The 24,600-nt window shown below is 42.9% G+C and overlaps 1 protein-coding gene across 4 annotated transcripts in view; it reads left to right on the top strand.

The window, feature by feature from the left end:
* DNAH5 (dynein axonemal heavy chain 5) overlaps positions 1 to 24,600 on the top strand; it is a 183,438-nt gene that overhangs the window by 99,430 nt on the left and 59,408 nt on the right. For all 4 annotated transcript variants that reach the window (XM_083518904.1, XM_083518905.1, XM_083518907.1 and 1 more), the window contains 10 exons: positions 2,103 to 2,344; positions 3,350 to 3,526; positions 5,334 to 5,538; positions 11,319 to 11,461; positions 13,266 to 13,400; positions 15,234 to 15,356; positions 16,321 to 16,534; positions 17,093 to 17,316; positions 18,702 to 18,900; positions 23,128 to 23,300. In XM_083518904.1, coding sequence (XP_083375030.1) covers positions 2,103 to 2,344; positions 3,350 to 3,526; positions 5,334 to 5,538; positions 11,319 to 11,461; positions 13,266 to 13,400; positions 15,234 to 15,356; positions 16,321 to 16,534; positions 17,093 to 17,316; positions 18,702 to 18,900; positions 23,128 to 23,300 — 1,835 coding nt within the window. The remainder of the gene's footprint in view (positions 1 to 2,102; positions 2,345 to 3,349; positions 3,527 to 5,333; positions 5,539 to 11,318; positions 11,462 to 13,265; positions 13,401 to 15,233; positions 15,357 to 16,320; positions 16,535 to 17,092; positions 17,317 to 18,701; positions 18,901 to 23,127; positions 23,301 to 24,600) is intronic.

Raw genomic sequence — 24,600 nt, 5'->3', positions numbered from 1 at the left:
ATAGGCAACTCTCCGCAAGCCGTGGGAGCCCAGCGCCGGGCTCCCGTGCCTTGCGGAGAGCCGCGCGAAGTCTGGGCGTGCTGAGCTCAGCGTGCCCAGCCTTCGGCATGCAGAGCTCAGCGCGCCCAGCCTTCGGCATGCAGGCAACTCTCGGCAAGCCGCAGGAGCCCAGCACCGGGCTTCCACGCGTTGCAGAGAGCCGCGTGAAGTCTGGAAAGTGAGAGGGGTTGGTGCGCACTGACCCCTCTCACTCTTCAGGCTTCTGCGAAAGCCTGCATTCGCCCCATAGGATGCACACACATTTCCCCTTCATTTTTGGAGGGGAAATAGTGCGTCCTATGGGGCGAAAAATACGGTATTTATCTAGTTTGACGTGCTTTCGAACTGCTAGGTTGGCAGGAGCAGGGACCGAGCAATGGGAGCTCACCCCGTCACGGGGATTTGAGCTGCTGACCTTCTGATCGGCAAGTCCTAGGCTCTGTGGTTTAACCCACAGCACCACCCGCGTCCCTAATTATTTGTGTAGTCCTCTTTTAAAGCCATTCAAGTTGCTGACCATCACTGCCTCCTGTGGGAGAGAATTCCATAGTTGTTGTTGTCGTTGTTGTTGTTAATTTGTACCCTGCCCATCTGACCTGGTTGCTCTGTGTGGAAGTACTTTATATGTTCTGAATCTTCCAAAATGCAGTTTCATTGGATGTCCCCAAGTTTGTTGTGTTATCAGAGAGGGGAGGAAAAACTTCTTGGTATCCACTTTCTCCATAATTTTATAAACTTCTATCAAGTCACCTCTTACTTGCCTTTTAAGTCCCCAATGCTGTTGGTTGCTTCGTTTATCTGATTGCTGTGATGTTATGAGCCACAACTATTGTCCTGAGTGCAATACGGTGCTCTTTCCCCTTTGAATAGCCTGCTAGTTTGAGGGTGAACAATTGCTGCTTCCTTCAAGCCGAGGATAGATTTCCAAGCTATCTAAAGCCTTTTGTGTAAGGTGCCTGAAACTGTATATCTATCTAGCTGCTGGGGGAAGTTTGGAAAGGAACAGCTTGCACACTTGAATACCGTATTTTTCGCTCTATAACACGCACCAGACCATAACACGCACGTAGTTTTTAGAGGAGGAAAACAAGAAAAAAAATATATTCTAAACGAAACACTGGATATATGATTTTTGTGGTTCATGCTGTGGCCACAGACATGTGATCTGACAGTGAGTTTGGAGTAGCCCAATGCAAAAATCCTGTGGATCCATGCTTTGTAACCACGTTTTTGCACCACTGCGGCCCCAGGCAACAGTGGGTGTGTGATTTTTTTGGTGCAAGATGTAGCCATGGACATGCTATGTGATCTGATGGTGAATTTGGGGTGACCCAGTGCAAAAATTCTGAGGATCCATGTGGATCCGTGCTTTGTAACCACGTTTTAATTGGGGAAGGAAGGAAAAGCACTCAAGGGACAAGGAACACGTGTGTGGAGAAGGATGCTGCTAATAATGAAGAAGAGGGGTATAAGGGGAGAAGGCTCCTCTCATCTCCCGCTTTGCTCCTTTAAAGAAGCAGGCTCTCTGTCCCTCTCTCCTCCCCACTCAGCGGCTCTTCTCCTGCTTTGCTGTTTCAAAGCGAGCCACGGAGGTCAACCAAGACTCCTAGATCCTTTTCACATGTACTGCTCTCAAGCCAGGTTATTTGAACAGTAGAGTTGGGACCCTGAGGATATCTAGTCCAATCCCCTGCAATGCAGGAAAATTCAGCTGCCCCATGCAAGGATCGAACCTGCGACCTTGGCATTATCAACACCATGCTCTAACCAGCTGAACTATACACCTCACACATAGTGCACCTATTAGATCACACTGGCATACCTAAGAGGTCAGCACACAGCATTGGTTAAACTGGAGACATTGCATCTTTTGTGTACTGTTATTTGGGTCCTGTACTTTAACTGGGTTTTAGCTGGATCGTATGCCAATAATAAAGGCGCATTATTGTATATGTCCCTCTTAGTCATGGTTAACTTTATGCAAGGATTAAGCATCCTTGTTGTATAACAAAATCGTCTCATGACATGGAATGTTGTTGTTTTTTGGAACCTTTGAATTATAGGGGAACACATTTGGATAGTTCTTGATGGTCCCGTTGACGCAATTTGGATTGAGAACCTGAACTCGGTGCTTGACGATAACAAAACGTTAACACTTGCTAATGGAGATCGGATCCCTATGGCACCAAACTGTAAAATTGTCTTCGAGCCTCATAATATTGACAACGCTTCTCCTGCCACTGTGTCGAGGAATGGCATGGTGTTTATGAGCTCATCGGTTCTCAACTGGAGCCCTATTCTTGAGGTATAAATGTTTACATGTGTTCCTTGGGCCACATCCACCATCAGCTCCTTAATTCCCTTCAGGCAGTTGAAACTGGAACTGTGGAATAATCTGCAATGTCTCCTGGATGTGCATTTAGCTGGCTAATATGGATGAGAGTTTGCCATCCTGAATATTGCCTTCAGCAGCTTCAGCAGCCCAATAAAAAATTCTGCTTCCCTATGCACTGATTAAGGGACACGGGTGGCACTGTGGGTTAAACCACAGAGCCTAGGACTTGGCGATCAGAAGGTCAGAGGTTCGAATCCCCGCGACAGGGTGAGCTCCTGTTGCTTGGTCCCTGCTCCTGCCAACCTAGCAGTTCGAAAGCATGTCAAAGTGCAAGTAGATAAATAGGTACTGCTCCGGCGGGAAGGTAAACGGCGTTTCCGTGCGCTGCTCTGGTTCGTCAGAAGTGGCTTAGTCATGCTGGCCACATGACCCGGAAGCTGTACGCTGGCTCCCTTGGCCAATAAAGCGAGATGAGCGCTGCAACCCCAGAGTCGGCCACGACTGGACCTAATGGTCAGGGGTCCCTTTACCTTTTACACATTACTTGACTTTAATCAGTAAGGTTTCATTCTGGATTGTTTTATTTGATGTTTAAATGTAGGTTGTAAACTGCTTTGATTCCCCCCTTAAAAATATAAAGCAGTATAGAAATGAAATTAATAACAGTAACAATAATCTGACTAAATGGCACCAGAGCCAAAATACGATTTGCTTCTTGCACAATCGAAGTGTTTTCTAGGGGCGGAAATTACTTATTTCCACCTAAAAATCCAAATGGATGGTTGTATACAATGTTCTGCTCAAAAGAACCCTATTGAAGTTAATATATATATGCTTAACTTTGGGCCAATCAATTTTAGTAGGTTTACTGAACTTGGTTGGTGATCGGCCTGGATAATATTTAGAGCAGCTCTAATAGTGAGAATTTGGACATAGTTTTGAAAGTCACTTGGCTCTTCTTTCTGGGTTGCACAGGGCTTCCTGAAAAAACGCTCTACACAGGAAGCTGACGTTTTGCGTCATCTATACACAACGTCTTTCCCAGACCTCTACCGGTATAGCATCCAGTCCTTAGAATACAAGATAGAGATGCTGGAAGCCTTTGTGATAATGCAGAGTATTAATATGCTGCAGGGCTTGATCCCTTACAAGGTAAGCCGTTCCAGGCTTTTGAAAAACAATTTTTGGAAAAAACCCTTGTTATAAGCATGCTTGAGGTTTTGTCTGTATCTGGTGTGCAAAGTCAAATGAGCAAATACTTTAGGGCCCTTAGTTTGAATACCAATATTCTAAATGAATACGTTATATCAGGCATAGTTGCATAGGACACATTAAATATTATTAATCCCTCAATAAGAATACATAATGTCTTTTGACGTGCTTTGTACAATACAAAACTCTCCTTCCTTAAATAACAGCAAAGAAGTACACATACTGGCAAGCTTTTCTATTAGTATATATGCTGGTCTGTGACCGTAATAAAGTACTTGAACTATTAGTATAACTCAACTTCTGCTGGAATAACTGCAACACTGAAGTGTCTGTGTCTGCTCATATGCAAACTTCTGATTCTATATATAACATCGAGGAAATACATGCCCCAACATTCCGAATATGCAATCCACCTTGCGCTAACATGTTATTATCAAGAAATGCGCAACCATCTTTTCCTACTCAAGCATCAATGGGTTTTTTAAACACAATATAGTTGAGTCACAAGGGAGGCAGACCAAAGTCTGATTATATACAAAGGCAGGCAAAAACAGGACCTTGGACAGCTCCAACGGTGCTCTGCTGGCTGAAAGTAGCTGGATAAGTTGTTGTCTCTGCAGGGAGCTAGGCAGCCAACTGAAACCTTAAGTAGACTGACAAGACCGGGAGTGTGATGAGCTCCTCTTCCGTGGAGGAGGTGGCTGGGTTGTGAAAGGGCCCTCTCCTTATTTGACCTATGAGGCTAAAGAGATAGAAGGACTTGCAGGAGATTCATCCTTTGAGTCAGAGGACGGTGGTCTATCTGTGTCCTCTGGCTGTCCCCAAATAAGGTACAGTGGTGCCTCGCAAGACGAAAAGAATCCGTTCTGTGAGTCTCTTCGTCTAGCGGTTTTTTCGTCTTGCGAAGCAAGCCCATTGACGGATTAGCAGATTAGCGCTATTAGCGCTATTAGCGGCTTTTAGCAGCTTATCGGCTTAGCAGATAAGCGGATAAGCGGCTTAGCGGCTTAGAAAAAGGGGGGGGGGGAGGGAAAAAAACACCCAGGAACTCGCAAGACATTTTTGTCTTGCGAAGCAAGCCCATAGGAGATTCATTTTGCGAAGCACCTCCAAAACGGAAAACTCTTTCGTCTAGCGAGTTTTCTGTCTTGCGAGGCATTCGTCTTGCGGGGCACCACTGTATTGTCAACACTCCTCAGGGAAGTTCCCAAGTCTATGACAGAAAGTATAATGCTGTCATGTGAACGCCACTAACAACTGTTTTCTAATTCATATTGCATCTATTAATGGTTGGTTTATATCTCCCCCCCCCATAAATTTTAAAAAGGGTCTCCAGTTTTTGATAAAATCTTCTATCCTTCTCCCCCTCTCTATCTCTTATAGGTAAATACTCTGTTAAGCTAACCTTTCCAGCTGGTTCCCACAATTTCATTAGCTAAGCTAAGGATTATTGTAATAACCTGCAGTTCTATAATAGCATATATTTAAAGTAGATGAACAAATGAGCAAATTAAGTTAATTCGGAAATGCGGAAAATATTAAAAAATAAATTGAAGGAACCGCAGAAAGAGGGGGAAGGAAGACAAGTTTTGAAATATTAAATTGATTGTAAAATTATTGGAAAGTATAAAATTGAAAATCATAAATAAAATGATAATAATATTTTTTTCATTAGCTAAGCTTTCATAGTAGGTGCACAATAATTTTACCATTTAGTCACTAAAGGCAATGGTGCTTTGCTGTTTAGGAACAGGGTGGGGAAATAACAGCGGAGTACCTGGAAAGATTGTATATCTTCTCCTTAATGTGGAGCGTTGGGGCACTGCTGGAACTGGAAGACCGTTGCAAAATGGAGCACTGGCTTCGGAATCACGAAACTATAAAACTTGACCTCCCCAACATCCCGGAAGGAAGTGAAGACACTATGTTTGACTACTATGTTACCAATGACGGTTAGTGAACGTCTGAGAAGTTACTATGTGTGCCTCATTATTAGCTTCAAAAGGTTTAGTATGAATAAGTTATGAAGCTTTTGAGTTATGAAGTTTGCTGGATGTAACATCCAGTGATCAGAGACCTCCAGCTGAAGATCATTCAGATTTGAAAAACCTGTGTTGTTTATACTTGGTCTTCTCCAGTCATTACCCTGTCAATTCTTAGACGCTTTTTTGGGATGAGAAGGCAGTGGGTTGCTGTGGAAGTAATCCATAATTTAGCTTTATAAGGATGAACACTTCCACCTTGTTCCCTCCCGATGTTCAGCTTGTTGTGCTGTCCAAACCCAGAAAACGGTCACTGATTTTGAATATAGTTAGTAGAAACAGGCCAAACCATAGTTCATCAAGCTGCCTTGTTTCAACAAACCATAGTTAAGATCAATCACTGATTCAGATGACATGCTAAACTGAAGTTAATCTAAAATGGAGGTGGAAAATTCTGAAATCCTTGTGGCTGCTCCGTAGGAAAGTGGAGGGGGAATTATGCAAGACTGATATTCTGCGTTTGTGTGTATGTGTGTGTGTATATATATATATATGTGTGTGTGTGTGTGTGTGTGTGTGTGTGTATATATATATATATATATGCTTTCGTAGATTTTCACGGGTACAGGAATGCAGGTTTTGGTGTCTTCGGGTGTCTTCCCGTGTAAGAGTTGGGGTGTCTAGGCGACGTTTCGACGAGGTCTCACTCGTCATCTTCAGGCTGGTGCTTTCGGCTTCTTGTTACTGGAACAGAGCAGGATCTCAGTGTTTGAGTTCCTATAAATACTGTTGAGGGGGTGTGGTGTATAGCCTCCAACGTTCTGGGCAGAGAGGAAGTTCCCAGGTTAGTGTGCCTTTTCTTCTTTTGTTCCTTAATTACTTGAGGGATATCTTGAGTGATTTCTTGAGTGATATTCTGAGTACCACTTAAGTGGGTCATTAAGTGTGGATTAGTTGCTAAAGCTTTCGTGTCTTGACCTCTTGAGCTTGTGAAGAGTTTTTCTGAGAAGATGGCTGTACTGCACTTAGTTGTGCTCTGGCTTGGCTTCGTGTATAGGGGCGAGCTGTGGTTTTGTGCCCTGTGCCAGCCAGATCTGTGTAGGGATTGCAGGGGGGTGCAGCATCCGGAGATGCCACTATGGTTTGGCTACTGGATGGTGTCTGTAATTTATCTGTGGAGAGGGTCTGGGTTTGGGTCTGGTGTGGTTGATTGGTGATGGCGTTCTGTGTGCCTCTGGTTCTGGTGTCGGTTTTTGTGGGGAGGGCTAATTTCCAGATGTCTGGCAGGCGGGACGTGTCGTCACGCTTGTTCATGTTGTGAGGGTGTTTCTCTATCTCGATGGCTTCCATGATTATTCTCTTGTGGTGATGTTCCATGTTAAAGAGCAATTTGGAATCTGCAAATCCACCCTGCACTCTGCACAAAATCCACCCTGCACTCTGGGACAAATGCAAACAACTAGCCGTCTGGAGAGCTGAAACTGAGACCTCACATAAGACAGACAGACACACCAACAAACTCCACAAACTAGAGAAACGCCAGAAGCCCAGCCACCCTCCACAACAACCCATGAAACAAACAGTACATAACATATCAGACAGGATCCTCACCTCAACTGAAACCAAAGTACTCTCCAAAGGTTTCAACTTTGCAGTCGCCCCGAGACGCATCCCCACGGAAAACATCATATGCGGAGTCGAAGCTAGCCTAACCAAAATCAACCCAGATGAAGCCAATAAAATCAGACTTGAAGTCACCAACATCCTCTGCTCCAGCAAACCACCCAGAAGCAATTTACACAAAGAAGAACAGAAAGCACTCACCAACCTGAGGAAAGACAACAACATAATCATTCTCCCAGCAGACAAAGGTAATGCCACTGTTGTGATGAACACATCGGACTACCAAGCAAAACTATCAAATCTACTCCAAGACCCTACCTACCAACCTATAAAAACAGATCCCACCACCTATCTGGAAAAAACCACCAAATCCAAAATAAAAGCCTCTCCTATCAGTGAAGAAATCCAGCTAAGAATCATCCCCAGAGAAAAATCATCCAGATGCCCCAAACTCTACGGTCTCCCCAAGATACACAAAGAAGGAACACCACTCAGACCAATAGTCAGCTCCATAGGCTCACCTCTACAAAATCTCGCTAAATTTCTCGCTAAGCAACTTCAGCCCTATGCAGAATCCATCGCTTCACACGTTACTAACTCCTTCCAGTTCATAGAAACAATAAAGAAGCAAAACCTACATCCCGATGACCTACTTGTGAGCTTCGATGTTGTATCTCTCTTCACACAAGTGCCCATTAATGAAGCCTTGACAGCCATTCAAAACAAATACAATCCCCCCGAATACATCCTGGACCTGACCAACCACTGCCTAACCAACACGTACTTCATCCACAATGGACAAAGATACAAACAGATAGAAGGAGCACCTATGGGATCACCCCTCTCACCGGTCATCGCAAATTTGTACATGGAACACTTTGAAACCAATGCTTTAGACAAGTCAGAACACAAACCCAAACTTTGGCTCAGATATGTTGACGACACCTTTGTAATTTGGCCACACGGGAAAGAAAAACTAGATAGCTTCCTCACACATCTCAACAGCCTACACCCCAAAATACAATTCACTATGGAAATAGAAGCCAACAACCAACTTCCCTTCCTTGACGTCCTAATCTACAAAAAACCTGATGGCTCCCTAGGACACACTATCTACCGGAAAAAAACACACACCAACCGCTACTTACATGCACAATCACACCACCACCCTGCACAAATAAACTCCGTAGCCAAGACTCTCATCTCCAGAACCAAATGCCTGGCTGACAAAGACCACTTGACAACTGAGTTACAGAATCTCTCAAATGTGTTAATCGCCAATGGATACCAGCAAAACAGGGTTACGAAGCTAATCCAAAAAGAAACACCCCCCAAAAACCAAGACACAGAAGAAAACAATGGCATGGCCCTCCTTCCTTATATCAAGGGCACTACAGATAAAATTAGCAAAATCCTCCATAAACACAATATCAAAACAGCCTTTTGCACCAACCAAAAAATAGCCAATATCCTCAGAAACCCCAAAGATAAAATCCAGTTGGAAAACCAAGGGGTCTATGAAATACCCTGCAAAGTCTGCCCAGCCACGTACATTGGACAAACAAACAGACGAATAAATGCACGTATCGCAGAACACAAGAATGCCGTCAAAAAAGAAGAAAAAACTTCCTCTCTTTTCCAACACATGAAAGAAACAGGACACGAAATTAATTTTGCAGATTCCAAATTGCTCTTTAACATGGAACATCACCACAAGAGAATAATCATGGAAGCCATCGAGATAGAGAAACACCCTCACAACATGAACAAGCGTGACGACACGTCCCGCCTGCCAGACATCTGGAAATTAGCCCTCCCCACAAAAACCGACACCAGAACCAGAGGCACACAGAACGCCATCACCAATCAACCACACCAGACCCAAACCCAGACCCTCTCCACAGATAAATTACAGACACCATCCAGTAGCCAAACCATAGTGGCACCTCCGGATGCTGCACCCCCCTGCAATCCCTACACAGATCTGGCTGGCACAGGGCACAAAACCACAGCTCGCCCCTATACACGAAGCCAAGCCAGAGCACAACAAAGTGCAGTACAGCCATCTTCTCAGAAAAACTCTTCACAAGCTCAAGAGGTCAAGACACGAAAGCTTTAGCAACTAATCCACACTTAATGACCCACCTAAGTGGTACTCAGAATATCACTCAAGAAATCACTCAAGATATCCCTCAAGTAATTAAGGAACAAAAGAAGAAAAGGCACACTAACCTGGGAACTTCCTCTCTGCCCAGAACGTTGGAGGCTATACACCACACCCCCTCAACAGTATTTATAGGAACTCAAACACTGAGATCCTGCTCTGTTCCAGTAACAAGAAGCCGAAAGCACCAGCCTGAAGATGACGAGTGAGACCTCGTCGAAACGTCGCCTAGACACCCCAACTCTTACACGGGAAGACACCCGAAGACACCAAAACCTGCATATATATATGAGATATATATATATATATATATATATGAGATATATATCGAGATAGAGAAACACCCTCACAACATGAACAAGCGTGACGACACGTCCCGCCTGCCAGACATCTGGAAATTAGCCCTCCCCACAAAAACCGACACCAGATCCAGAGGCACACAGAACGCCACCACCAATCAACCACACCAGACCCAAACCCAGACCCTCTCCACAGATAAATTACAGACACCATCCAGTAACCAAACCATAGTGGCACCTCCGGATGCTGCACCCCCCTGCAATCCCCACACAGATCTGGCTGGCACAGGGCACAAAACCACAGCTCGCCCCTATACACGAAGCCAAGCCAAAGCACAACTAAGTGCAGTACAGCCATCTTCCCAGAAAAAACTCTTCACAAATTCAAGAGGTCAAGACACGAAGGCTTTAGCAACTAATCCACACCTAATGACCCACCTAAGTGGTACTCAGAATATCACTCAAGAAATCACTCAAGATATCCCTCAAGTAATTAAGGAACAAAAGAAGAAAAGAACACTAACCTGGGAACTTCCCCTCTGCCCAGAACTTTTGAGGCAATACACCACACCCCTCTACAGTATTTATAGGAACTCAAACACTGAGATCCCGCTCTGTTCCAGTAACAAGAAGCCGAAAGCACCAGCCTGAAGATGACGAGTGAGACCTCGTCGAAACGTCGCCTAGACACCCCAACTTTTACACGGGAAGACACCCGAGGACACCAAAACCTGCATTCCTGTACCCGTGAAAATCTACGAAAACATATATATATATATATATATATATATATATATATCCAGTAGCACCTTAGAGACCAACTAAGTTTGTTCTTGGCATGAGCTTTTGTGTGCATGCACACTTCTTCAGTTACACGAGTGGTACAGTGGTACCTCGCAAGACGAATACCTTGCAAGACGAAAAACGTGCAAGACGAAAGAGTTTTCTGTTTTTTGAGTCGTTCTGCAAGACGAATTTCCCTATGGGCTTGCTTCGCAAGATGAAACGTCTTGCGAGTTCTTGCGAGTTTGTTTCCTTTTTCTTAAAGCCGCTAAGCCATTAATAGCGCCTAAGCCGCTAAGCCGCTAATAGCCGTGCTTCGCAAGACGAAAAAACCGCAAGACGAAGAGACTCGCGGAACGGATTAATTTCGTCTTGCGAGGCACCACTGTATATCTGAAGATGTGTGCATGCACACGGAAGCTCATACCAAGAACAAACTTAGTTGGTCTCTAAGGTGCTGGTGGACAATTTTTGTTTTTATTTTTTTATATATTTCTACTGCGTCAGACCAACACGGCTACCTACCTGAATCTGATATTCTGTGTGTTTTGCCCTCATAATACAAATCTATGTTTAGTGTTACATAAGAAATGGGCCAGTCATATGCTTTTGCCAAGTTGTGCCGTGCCATGACTCTCATGGGTCATGAATGTCCACGACACCTAATGGCTTCATGACTTAGTTCTGTTTTAAATTGGACGTAATGGGGATTAGAGGTTTCAATTGCATCCCTGCTTTTGTAGATTTCAGATCTGGAAAGCTGCCAAAAATGTCTCTCAGACTAGTTCTCCTTGACTACCTTCTTATGGGCTAATACATACACATATGTTTAAATACAAAGCATGTTTCAAGGGGAATTCACTTCTTTTCCTTTGGACTAGGCAAATGGATGCACTGGAATACCTGCATTGATGAGTATGTATATCCCACCAATAGCACGCCAGAGTATGGCTCCATCCTGGTGCCAAATGTTGACAATGTGAGAACGGACTTCCTTATGCATACTATTGCAAAGCAAGGCAAGGTAATTCTCTGATGTTTCACATAGGGATTTCAGTAATTCCACCTGGTGGAGGGATGATCAAGAGGGCTGGGGATTTTTACTTTGTAACTGACATTGCTGTATGCAGTTTTATCGAACTCCTCCAATTCTTCAAAGTCCTTTACAATGGTTACTTCTTTGGGGTAGGTTTATGAGTCGGGCTAAGCTGAAGAATAGTGACATGTTCACAGCCACAGCTCTATGGCTCAATAAGGATTTGAATGTGTGTCTTTTGCATCCATATCCAGCACTAGCTATTTCATTGTGCCTACAAAAGATCTAGACAGCATCTTAAAAAGCAGAGACATCGCCTTGCCAACAAAGGTCTGTATAGTTAAAGCCATGGTTTTCCCAGTAGTGATAGAGACATCACCTTGCCAACAAAGGTCCATATAGTTAAAGCCATGGTTTTCCCAGTAGTGATAGAGACATCACCTTGCCAACAAAGGTCTGTATAGTTAAAGCCATGGTTTTCCCAGTAGTGATGTATGGAAGTGAGAGCTGGACCATAAAGAAGGCTGATTGCTGAAGAATGGATGCTTTTGAATTATGGTGCTGGAGGAGACTCTTGAGAGTCCCATGGACTGCAAAAAGATCAAACCTACCCATTCTTAAGGAAATCAGCCCTGAGTGCTCACTGGAAGGACAGATCCTGAAGCTGAGACTCCAATACTTTGGCCACCTCATGAGAAGAGAAGACTCCCTGGAAAAGACCTTGATGTTGGGAAAGATGGAGGGCACAAGGAGAAGAGGACGACAGAGGATGAGATCGTTGGATAGTGTTCTCGAAGCTACCAGCATGAGTTTGACCAAACTGCGGGAGGCAGTGGAAGACAGGAGTGCCTGGCGTGCTCTGGTCCATGGGGTCACGCAGAGTCAGACACGACTAAACAACAACAACAAAAGATCTTGCTTTGCCCCCCTTCTGCTCGTGTCAGGTTAGCTTTCCTAGAGTTGATTAACCCGTGTGACCAAATATAGCAGATTTTTAGTTGTGAAAATGGTATGGTATGGGATTTATGAATAGCACTGGAGGTAAGTATGGCAGTTTCAAATCACAATTATTCTTTATAGTGTGTGCACAACACCTTTCGGAGTTACACAGAAAACATAGATAGGTCCCTGTTTTCAAGGAGCTTGTAGATCTCAAATAAATGACAGAGGGAGGAAGGGAAGAATGTGGGCAGATGCCATTATGTATACATCCTCTAATTTTCTTACCTATTTTCTTTCCCACTCTTTCTTCCTCTTCTTCTTTCTACCATGGCCACATTCTCCACCTCATTATTTTTTCGGGACTATTCTTTCTCCTGTTCCTCCTTTCCAGTCCACACCTCCCATGTAATGGTATTCTCAGGCCCACATCTTCATTCGTCCTTGACGCCTATTTCTCTACTGTTTTGCATAGGCTCTTTTTACCTGCTCATTTTACCTGCTCTTTTCTTCTCTAGGACCAGAGGTGCTCTATCAATAGGAGCCAGTGAACCTTCTTTCTCTACCACCCCTTCTTGGCATTAGAGTAGCTCAGCTGATCAGTGCCAGAGGCTTCATCACAAAATCCCTTTGTGCATTACAATATAGATTTTGCTGGTACAGCTAACTCCATTTTGGTCAGGGATGGGTGCTGCCAAAATAAATTACTAATGTTGCAAGCGATGATATAATTTTTTGGAATGTTCTTCTTCTTCTATATTACTTGAAAAGAATAATTTTGAGACTTGAGCCTCTGCCAATGCCCTCAGTTCAAGTATTCCCCAACTCGTTTGAATTCTCTCCTCATCTTCAGGCAGTGCTACTAATTGGTGAACAAGGGACCGCTAAGACTGTCATCATCAAAGGCTACATGTCAAAATATAATCCTGAAAGCCACATGGCCAAGAGTCTGAACTTTTCATCGGCAACAACTCCTTTAATGTTTCAGGTACTCCTTAGAATTATCTTTCTCTAAACTGAAAGTGAAGTGAGCCTTTTGGTTCACTTCACTGACTGTATACCAGAATGAGATTATTCAAAAATGTTTTATTAAATGTCAAAGGTCCATCTTTGCCATAGCCTGCTAATCTTGTTCCTGTGTCTTTGGTGGCCAAATGGCTCCTCTCTTGGGATGCCATCTCTTCCTTATTCATCCCATTTAAAGATGCATAAGTGCATCCAATTCCTAATTCCTAAATCTCTTCCAGGTCTCCTGGTTGTTTCCATATTCCAGGACAGTTCCAGCACTATTTCTGCTTTGCCGACTTTTCTATGGAATACAGATCAGCCAAATTTAAATCTCCTTAAGTTTTGCTTAACTTTTTTGGGGGGAGGGGAGAATAAATAGGATACAAAGGGACACGGGTGGCACTGTGATGTAAACCACTGAGCCTTGGGCTTGCTGATCGGAAGGTCGGTGGTTCGAATCCCCACATTGCTCTGTCCCAGCTCCTGCCACCTAGCAGTTCGAAAGCACATCAAAGTGCAAGTAGATAAATAGGTACCACTTTGGCGGGAAGGTAAACGCCATTTCCATGTGCTGCTCTGGTTTTGCCAGAAGCAGCTTAGTCATGCTGGCCACATGACCCGGAAAACTGTCTGCAGACAAACGTCGGCTCCCTCGGCCAGTAAAGCGAGATGAGCACCGCAACCCCAGAGTCTTTCACAACTGGACTTAACTGTCAGGGGTCATTTACCTTTGCCTTTACCTTTTTAAATAGGATACAAACCATAAAAGTGTTGCAGGAACCATAACATTGAAACCGGGGAGGAAAAAAATCAAGTGTGGATAAGCCCTGAGTTAAATGGGCTTTAGTCCCGGGAAGGTCTGTAAAGGATTGCAGTCTTCAGGTGCAATTCTATACAGTGGTACCTCGGTTTACAAACTTAATCCATTCCGGAGGTCCGTTCTTACACCAAAGCATTCTTAAACTGAGGTGCATGCTTTCCCTAATGAGGCCTCCCAACGCCGGTGCTTCACTTCTGTTCGTCTTCCGGGGCAAAATTTGCTAACCGGAACACCTACTTCTGGTTTTGCAGAGTTCGTTGTCCGAAGCATTCATTAACAGGACTGTTTGTAGACCTGTACAGTGATACCTCTGGTTACGAACTCAAATCGTTCTGGAGGTCCATTCTTAACCTGAAACCGTTCTTAACCTGAGGTACCACTTTAGCGAATGGGGCCTCCCGCTGCCGCAGCGACCCAAAGTATTTGTAACCCGAGGTGTTTGTAACCCGAGGTACCACTGTATTTGAGTTATACCAGTTGAGGAGATACACCAGCAAGATGACCAAAATGGAGCAGAGTCGTGGGGGAGATGGGGTTGGCATAGGGAGGAGACACTTACATTATATCTAGTTCTCACCCAAACCATGGTCACTCTCCCACCCATGATGTACCATTGCATGGGTCCCGTTGACTTTAGCGGCAGTGGGAGAAGGTGGATTTTCCCCTAGTATAGTAGTAGCATTTCCCCCCCACCTCTCATGTAATTGGTGTATAGGTTTGCTTTTAATAGGAATATCTTTTGATAACTGAACTGACTATGAGAGTTCTAATCATGATGTAGATAGAAGAAACTTCTCATTTAGGATTTTGCATGGCATACGATACTCAAATAAAGCACAGCTATTGAAAAACTGTAACATGTTGTGTGTACTATCTGCCTTTGCCTTCATGTTCCTTCATAGACTAAGCAGTAGCATGTAAAAGGCATGCCTGTCATTTTAAAGGCTTGAGGAGATGCTTAGATTTTTGCAAACATGCATGTTCTTCTTCCAGCGCACAATTGAAAGTTATGTGGACAAACGCATGGGAACAACTTATGGTCCTCCGGCAGGAAAGAAAATGACAGTCTTCATTGATGATGTGAATATGCCTGTAATCAACGAATGGGGAGACCAGGTCAGCTTAAATGAATAGGATATTTCTTTTACACAATTCAATGCATTGATCTGAATCAGTAGTCCTTATGAAGATGATCATATTTTACCAAGATTTATAATGGAAAATGTTCCAATGTTGCTTCAAAGCAATTCCTTTTAAGTTGACAGAGAACATTGCCTGATTTTATTTGGAATGACAAAAATCCTAGGTTAGTTTTAGTTATCCTACAAAGACCTAAAGAGGAAGGAATAATAGTGTTCTGACACAATCAAATATGCTCATGCTATGATTTCATTCTTATGTAAATACACCATAGTACTGCATGAGACAATATAGGAATAAAAATATATGAGATGAGTCAATTTATTAAAGGAGCTCTGCAAATCTGAAAAACTTAAATGTTCACTTACAGTATAATCCTAACCATGTGCACACGTTGCTGAACTTAGCAGAGAAAACACTCCCGGCAGCCAGCCATAAATTCCTTTCTTTATTTCCTTCTGACAAGATTACATGCAGAATAAACAAAGCGATCCGTCTCTCATGATGCGTTGCTCTGACTAGTTTCTCTTTTCCCTCTCCCTCGAGACCAACACAACCAACGGCTCAGCCCCTTTCGTTTCCCCCTGTGACGTGGATCCCCCTCTCTCTGAAGCACCCCTTCCTCCCCAGACTCACTATCCTCTTCTCTGTCTTCTGAGGAGGACTCAGTACTGAGCAGTGGAGATCGTTCCCTGTATCCTCTAATTCTTTCCTCCCTCGCTGCCTGCAGTTCCCTGACACATGTCCGCTCAGAAGTAAGTCCTATTGAATTCAAAGGGTCAGTGGGAACAGGACTGCTGCCTGTTTGTTTGTTTAATGCCAAGTTTTTGACTGATTGGTTGCCTGAATTTATATCCCACCCTTCTTCCCAAAGGAGCCCAACTGAAGAGCAAAAACCAAAGCACAAAACGTTATAAAACGCTTCCCATTTTTCCCACAGGTCACCAATGAGATAGTTAGGCAACTGATGGAGCACAATGGTTTTTATAACCTGGAGAAGCCTGGAGAGTTCACCAACATTGTGGACATCCAGTTCTTGGCTGCCATGATTCATCCGGGTGGCGGACGCAATGACATCCCTCAGAGACTGAAGAGGCAATTCTCTGTTTTTAATTGCACTCTGCCTTCTAATTCGTCCATCGACAAGATCTTTGGTAATGTGGAGAGCTTTTAAACTCTGTTGTTCGTACTGTATATGCTACTTAAGTTTTCTTTACACTTGATAAAGAGTTTAAGAGACTTCCAACCTTGAGAATTTGCTACCCTTGTTTATATGAGCAGGGAACCCCAGAATATTCTTTCTTCCTTTGTTGTTGTTGTTGTTTAGTCGTTTAGTTGTGTCTGACTCTTCGTGACCCCATGGACCAGAGCACGCCAGGCACTCCTGTCTTCCACCACCTCCCGCAGTTTGGTCAGACTCATGTTAGTAGCTTCGCGAACACTGTCCAACCATCTTGTCCTCTGTCATCCCCTTCTCCTTGTGCCCTCCATCTTCCCCAACATCATTTCTTCCTTAGGCTTTGTATTTACCTGTAACAGGTGTGGCCTTGAGTCTCTTGGAGGCATTTGCTTTGCAGGTTTTTGTGTGTGCAATACATCCACTCTCTAGTTTTGCCGTTCTGTCGCCTGAATTGCATCAATTGATGGTGGCATGGGGCTCTGAGATGCATGGTTTCTCTCTCTCTCCAAACTATCATGTTTGGCTTCTCCAGGTGTGATTGGAGTAGGACATTACTGCAGCCAGAGAGGCTTTATGGAGGAAGTGAGAGCTACAGTCTCCAAGCTGGTGCCACTGACTCGCAAGCTGTGGCAAATGACCAAGATCAAGATGCTGCCGACCCCTGCCAAATTTCATTATGTGTTCAATCTCCGAGACCTTTCCAGGATTTGGCAAGGGATGCTGAATACCACCTCAGAAGTAATCAATGAATCAAATGTAAGTAGTGCATGTGGTGCCTTCACATATCACGGATTGGCATCATGATTTATTTGAGATGCTTCAGGTTTTTGCACTTTGGGGATACTTTGATGGTAAACACAGTACAGTAGGAACCAGAGAAGCAGCCCTGTTCAGTAAACTGAAGACTGGTTTACATTCACAAATGATAAAATACAATGGTACCTCGGGTTACATACACTTCAGGTTACGTACGCTTCAGGTTACAGACTCTGCTAACCCAGAAATAGTACCTCGGGTTAAGAACTTTACCTCAGGATGAGAACAGGAATCGTGCGCCGGCGACAGCGGGAGGCCCCATTATCTAAAGTGGTACCTCAGGTTTAGAACAGTTTCAGGTTAAGAACGAACCTCCGGAATGAATTAAGTACGTAACCAGAGAACCACTGTAAAAGGAAGAAGACCCTGCTGAGTTCCAAAGGTTTACTCTTGGAAGATTGGGTTTTTTCCCTGCAGTACAACTGATTATGGTTTCCATGATTTTTGGAAGGCCAGGGCTGCAGCTGGAAGGAATGTTTTTGGAGCCTGGTGGCCATGCTCCCCCCTCCCCAACCCATGTTCAATAAGGGCAATGTTTCCTGCCTCCAAGTCTTTCCTACATCACCAATTAAACTGCAGTCACGTACTTGGGAAGAAGAAGACAACCATCATGCAGTATTGGTACCCAAAACGTTAGATTAAATAAAGAAGCAGCTTAAAATAGGAGGTAAAGAAGACAAATAAGGTTGTGTGTGTGTGTGTGTTTGCGTGTGTGTGAGAATTTCCCACTTCTGATCCTAGTCAAAGATGGCATCCTATCCCTGGCCTTTGACACTTCCTATGTGTTTTTTTGACACACCGTATTTCTCCAACTGATAACTGTTTTGACTGATTGTAATACACTATTGTATCTTCCCACGGCTGTAACCTAGCCTGGGAGCTTATGATGAAGGGTGAGAAAGTCTGCTCAAATTCCTTTTTTCTTAAGCACAGGTGCTAAGAAAAGTTTTTCTATGTAAGTCCATTCACCAAGGAACGGATCACTGTTGCGTTAAACCCTTGATGGCCAATTAGCAAATTAACATGGGTTGATCGTCAGGGGATGCCCTTAGGTGAACATTATGCACCTGCAAATCAGGTCTTACTCAGTTGTTACCACTTTGTGATGTTTTTATTGTAATGATCTGCATTAGTAGACCATATCCATGTGTGTGTGTGTTTGTGTGTTTGTGTGTGTGTGTGTGTGTGTGAGAGAGAGAGAGAGAGAGAGAGAGAGAGAGAGATTGTTTTTTAAAGAGAGATCTGGATGCTGGAAAAAAATAAACCTAACCGGAAGCAAAAAGGAACATTCAGTTTTTCTTTTCTCCTTTTTTATCTCTGGACAGGTGCTCATAAAACTGTGGAAGCATGAATGTAAGCGTGTTATTGCTGACCGCTTCACAACTCCCGAGGATGTTACTTGGTTTGATCTGGCACTGGCAAAACTTGTTGAAGGGGAACTTGGCAGTGATAAAAAGACCCTGGTGGACCTTGGCACGGATGCATACTTTGTGGATTTCTTAAGAGATGCCCCTGAAGCTACAGGTAAAAATCTAAACTGAAAACCATCTGTCTGACATAAGGAAAATGAAGGGGTCATAGACAGGGGATGTCTACAACATGTCCAGTTTGGAAAGACATGGTATCTTGAGAGCAAACGGGGAAATAATAAAATCATAATATTTACAATGTATAACATTGCCTTGATAACTAGGCACTGTGTTGTGATTCTAAGGATGCTTTAGTTGTTTTCTCATTCTTGGCACTGCCAGCTCAGAGTGAGCACAAAAGTGAAGCACTGGGCTGCTGGAGTCAACTAATGTGTTGGTGCAAACAACACACTAGTCTGTCTTGTCACACTACAGAAAGTAGCTTTTGCTACTTAGGTGTAGGTACCAGAGTATAAAGAAGCATGCATAGGCTAGACCTCTATCCAATATAGATGTTAACAAGGATGGGGGAGAGATTTGGTTGTTTGAATTTTAATGACAATCTGCCGAACTGATGTTTTCCCAAATAATACGAGACACAGCCATCTGTCAAAAGTACACCTCTGAATGTTGCGATGGAGTTCTCCAATTCAACACAGGAATGAGTCCATCATCATAAGTATCAGGCAAAATTGCATACAAAAATGTGCACATTAGGAGAAAGGATGGCTTCAAAACCAATGTGGAAACAACAACAACAACAACAACAAATGTGGAAATTATTATTTCCACATAGGTTGTGGTTGTTATATTTATGTGCCACTCATCTGACTATGTTGTCCCAGCCACAGTGCGTGGTTTCTAACAAAATATTTAAAACACAATAAAACATCAGCGATTAAAAACTTCCCTGAACACGGCTGCCTTCAGATGTCTTCTAAAAGTAAAATAGTTGCTTATCTATTTGACATCCGATGGGAGGGTGTTCCACAGGGCTGGCACCACGACCGAGAGGGCCCTCTGTCTGGTTCCCTGTAGCTTTGCTTCTCGCAATGAGGGAACTGCCAGAAGGCCCTCGGTGCTGGACCTCAGGCTGAACGACGGGGGTGGAGACGCTCCTTCAGGTGTACTGGGCTGCGGCCGTTTAGGGCTTCAAAGGTCAGCACCAACACTTTGAATGTGGAGAATTGAACTCAAGACTGGGGGGGGGGGGGGAAATGAGAAACTGAAAGAATCTGAAACTGACACATTTCATCCACCCCTCATTGTTCTTCACAAAAATGCTTTCTATGGAAAAAGGATGTGATTTTCGTTCTTTTTCCTCAAAAGAAACATATTTTATTTCAAACTAGGTGTGGAGAAGGAAAAATCTGTAAAAGGTAAGCTGCAGGTGCCTGAGTCAGCTGGAATTTAGAAATTTGTCTAGAATTTCTTTTTTTTAAGGGCTTGAGTTCTGTATCCAGCTGTGCATGTTTAGTTTCATAGAAGTCTTAAGCATGTCTAATATGTTCAGAGATGGTGGCCTTGAGTTATCACTATCACTATTTGTTTTGAAACAACTGTAGCTTAAACAGGGAATAACTTAAGCACATAGCATGTTTGGGCTTACACAACCTTCATCTTGATGGCTGATAAGGGCAGAGCTGTATTTAAGGATTGCTATCCTGTTCAGCAGATGTAAATACTTCAGCTTTGTAATTGAGCTTTCTCCATATAGGGAAAGGTAACAGCTTCAAAAATTTGCCTCAATGAATAATAACATTTAAGAAGAAGAAAAACTACACAAACCCCTATAAACTGTGAAGTATTCATAGGATGGCATTTTTATAGGACATTTCCTATGGTGGAGGAATAAAACCAGAAATTCTGTAATCTGCATAATTTCACACTACAGTGGAACCTTGTTTCTCGAACTTAATCCATTCCGGGAGTCCATTCGACTCCTGAATCCATTTGAAAACCAAGGTGGGGCTTCTGATTGGCTACAGGAGCTATGTTGGATGTTCAGCTTCAAAAAAACGTTCAAAAACACTTACTTCCTGGTTTTCAGCATTCGGGAGCCAAAACGTACAAGCGCCAAGGCGTTTGAGAACCAAGGTACGACTACCAACATTTTTAGAAGCTGTTTTAAATAATGGCATGAAATCCTTGATTCAGCTTTTGAGATGAATTTATTGTGTACAATTAGCAGCAGGTAGAGCCCTGCATTTGCATGTTTCAATAGCTACTAACTGTGGGATTTTACTTCCGTTGACTGTTAATGGGAAAATGCAGCACCTGCTTTCATATACATGAGTTTATGCTAAAAGTAGTGAGCTTTGGCATGCAAACAACGCACAGCATGTAGAGAAATGTTTCTTGCAGAGCGGTACTCTATGGAATTTGTATGTTATGCTTGGGGAGAGAGCATAACACCCTCCTTTTGCAGCATCCAGGTTGCTCAACGTTGCTTCAAGTGCTCAGTAGCTCCTTACATGAAGCAGCCAAAGTTGTTGGCACTGAAAGAATTAGGAGCAGATGAAGTGGGAAGGGAATTAGCCACTTCTTCCTTGGGGAAGTGAAGTGCAGGAACGTGGCTTGAATACCAGCAAAACAATAGCTCACTTTTAAATCTTCAAAAATGGTTCAGTCTCGTTTGTTTAAAATGTATTTTGCAGGAGTGGCAAAACTTCACACTTCAGAAAAGTGATTTTTTATTTTTGTTTTAGATCAGACGTTGTTGCTCTCGCCTTAAAGACTCTACTGATTCTTCTCCACCTGCAGCAAGTTGCCCACAGCAATCTATTGCTGCCCTGGGCTCCTTTAATAATAAAAAACTTATTCCCAGCCCTCCCCTCACTGCTTCAGTAACCAAGGTAGCCTGTAGCTTATTCCTTCACTCGACCAACTTGTCTTTTATTTCCCAGCACCCATGTCTCAGAAATTCAAAAACTGTGTGCTGGGACACACTATTATTCTGTAAAAGAACTGGGAGCACCTTCACACATATAGCCAATCTGAAACGGGATAGAATAATCTGGAATGGCAGTGTCTGAGCTAGCCAAAAAAACACATGACCAGTTTGGGAGCATCAAGCCACAGAAACCATGTCTGTGACTTGCAATGAAAACCATGTTTGTATTACCAAATATTTGAGAAGACGCACTCTATCACATATGAAAAGGCACTCTGTAATTGTCTCCGCTGTCAGAAAACTACCCCATCCAGTATCTTGTTAGCTTTTTGACTTGCTTGTATATAAAATGCAATTATCTCTTGAAATAAATGAATAAAAAACTATCTGAAAGAGCATATTTTAAACTTTATCCTGATACAAAACAAGCTGAATTTACATACAATTAAACATTTACTGTGACATTTTTCAAAAGAATTTTTTGTTTAAAAAGATAAAAACCAACGCTTAAGCGCTAATATTTTTCCTTGGGGGGATTTTAAATACCACATGTCTAAATTAAACTTTTACTGTACACTTTTCTGCATATTTTAGTGTATAAAGCTAATCCTAATTCCTGCCCCAAAGGGGGGAAAATACATCTATATGCATATTATTCTGTTGGATGGTTGCATAAATTAATAATAAATAATATCACAAGCATGATGCCCTGAGTTTATATCAATGTTTATAGAAGTAATTAGAATAACTAAACTATTTGAGCCAATTTTAGTGAGAAAAATGCATTTTACACAAATGTTTACCAGCAGCTATAAAAAGTTGAACTGAGCTATTCAAATATTGCAATTAATTACAAATACAAAGTTTATTATTATTATTATTCCTGAAATGACATAAAGCACATGTTCCTTTTGAGTTGAATAAATTGTTGCAAGCACAGAAATAAGTGCACATACAGTAAAGCATAACAGCCATGATTCAGACAAATTGAAGTATTTTGCACCCCTATTGACTTCAATGAGAAAGTTAAGTATTTAACAGTGCAACTGTATACATGCCTTCTCAAAAGTAAGTCCCACTGAGTTCATTGTGGTTTACTCCCAGGTAAGTGGGTACAGAATTGTGGCCTACATCTCTCTTTAATTAAAGATCCTGAATTGGACATTGCATCCCAAATCAAATCTAGTTAATTTGCTTTATCAGTCACTTTAAATGTTCATTGAAACAGTCTTTACAATCACTACTGTTATTATTTCTATTACTGTTACTTTTGTTTCCACCACTATTCATAAACAGGTGGTTCTGTTTGGATTAGTAGTCTCTTTCTCAATTCCTGATGGGCAAGAGAAGACATTACAATTAGAACACCCAAGAGCAGTGCAGTAAGTTTTAAAAAAATATCACCCTTGTCCTTCATATGAACTTGTCACATATATTTTTTGATCACAGGAGAGGAGCCGGATGAAACAGAAGTTGACATGCCTAAAATCTATGAACCCATTGCCTCGTTTGAGCACCTGAAGGAACGTTTGAACATGTTCTTACAAATATACAACGAGAGTGTCCGTGGGACAGGAATGGACTTGGTGTTTTTTGAAGATGCGATGATTCATTTAGTGAAGGTACCAATGGCCATGGCGATCCATTTCACTTCAGACATATTCTTAATCCTGAAAACGTTAAGCGAACTAGGCTAGTCTCACATCTACAAACTCCGAAGTTGCTTCAAACAGAAAGAATAAATGATTATAGACTCTTTTAGATTAAGCCCTTAAAGGGTAAAGGGACCCCTGACCATTAGGTCCAGTCATGACCGACTTTGGGGTTGCGGCGCTCATCTCGCCTTATTGGCCGAGGGAGCCAACGTACAGTTTCCAGGTCATGTGGCCAGCATGACTAAGCCGCTTCTGGCGAACCAGAGCAGCGCACAGAAACGCCGTTTACCTTCCCGCTGGAGCGGTACCTATTTATCTACTTGCACTTTGACATGCTTTCGAACTGCTAGGTTGGCAGGAGCAGGGACCGAACAACGGGAGCTCACCCCGTCGCGGGGATTTGAACTGCCGACCTTCTGATTGGCAAGCCCTAGGCTCTGTGGTTTAACCCACAGCGCCACCCACGTCCCTTAGATTAAGCCCTTAGAGTTCCATATTTAAATGGTGTAGGTCATCCTCCACGGCTTCCAGATGTTTTTGACTTTTTTTACTACAGGTCCCATTTCCCCCTAGCCAGTGTGGCCAATGGTCAAGGTTGATGGAAGTTGTAGCCCAAAACATCTGGAGGACACCAGGTTGGGGGAAGTCTGTAGAGCCAGCAGTGAGAGGGTGGGTGGTAGAAACTTACTGAAGGCAGAGCTGTATGATATCTAAGCTAGTCTGCTGCCCTTAGGTATGGAAGACACTGTCCCATTGCCAGTGTTAATTTGAAATTCAGCTGCCAGTCCATTCATGAAATAGAAGGGGAGCCGTCTCCCCCCCCCAAAGATATTTATTAAAGTTTTTAAAAATATAACAATGAAAATGAAAAATACAAAAATACAAAATACAACATAAAAACAGTTAAACAAATAATTTTCCATAACATATCTTCCTTACGCTTATTTCCCCAGACCTCCTCATACCTCCCTTCTTTGTGTTCCTCTTCAATTTGTTAGTTCAGCAAATCCTTACCATTAAGCTTTTACCCATTTGTAAACCTTTTCCCCCCCGTATCTCCTAAAGCATTACAGCTGGAAACCCCTTAGTTTCTATCCAACATCCTTCTAACATTCATTAATTTTACAATATTTCTGTAAATAGTCTTTAAATTTCTTCCAGTCTTCTTTCACCAACTCTTCTCCCTGGTCTCAGATTCTGCCAGTCATTTCTGCCAATTCCATGTAGTCGATCACCTGGAAGGGGAGCCGTCTTGTACTTTGCCTCG

This window comes from Podarcis liolepis (genome assembly GCF_965112155.1).
Source record: "Podarcis liolepis genome assembly, chromosome: 8".
NCBI lineage: Eukaryota > Metazoa > Chordata > Lepidosauria > Squamata > Lacertidae > Podarcis > Podarcis liolepis.
The sequence above is the reverse complement of the archived record's forward strand: the minus strand, read 5'-3'. Positions and strand labels throughout refer to the sequence as shown.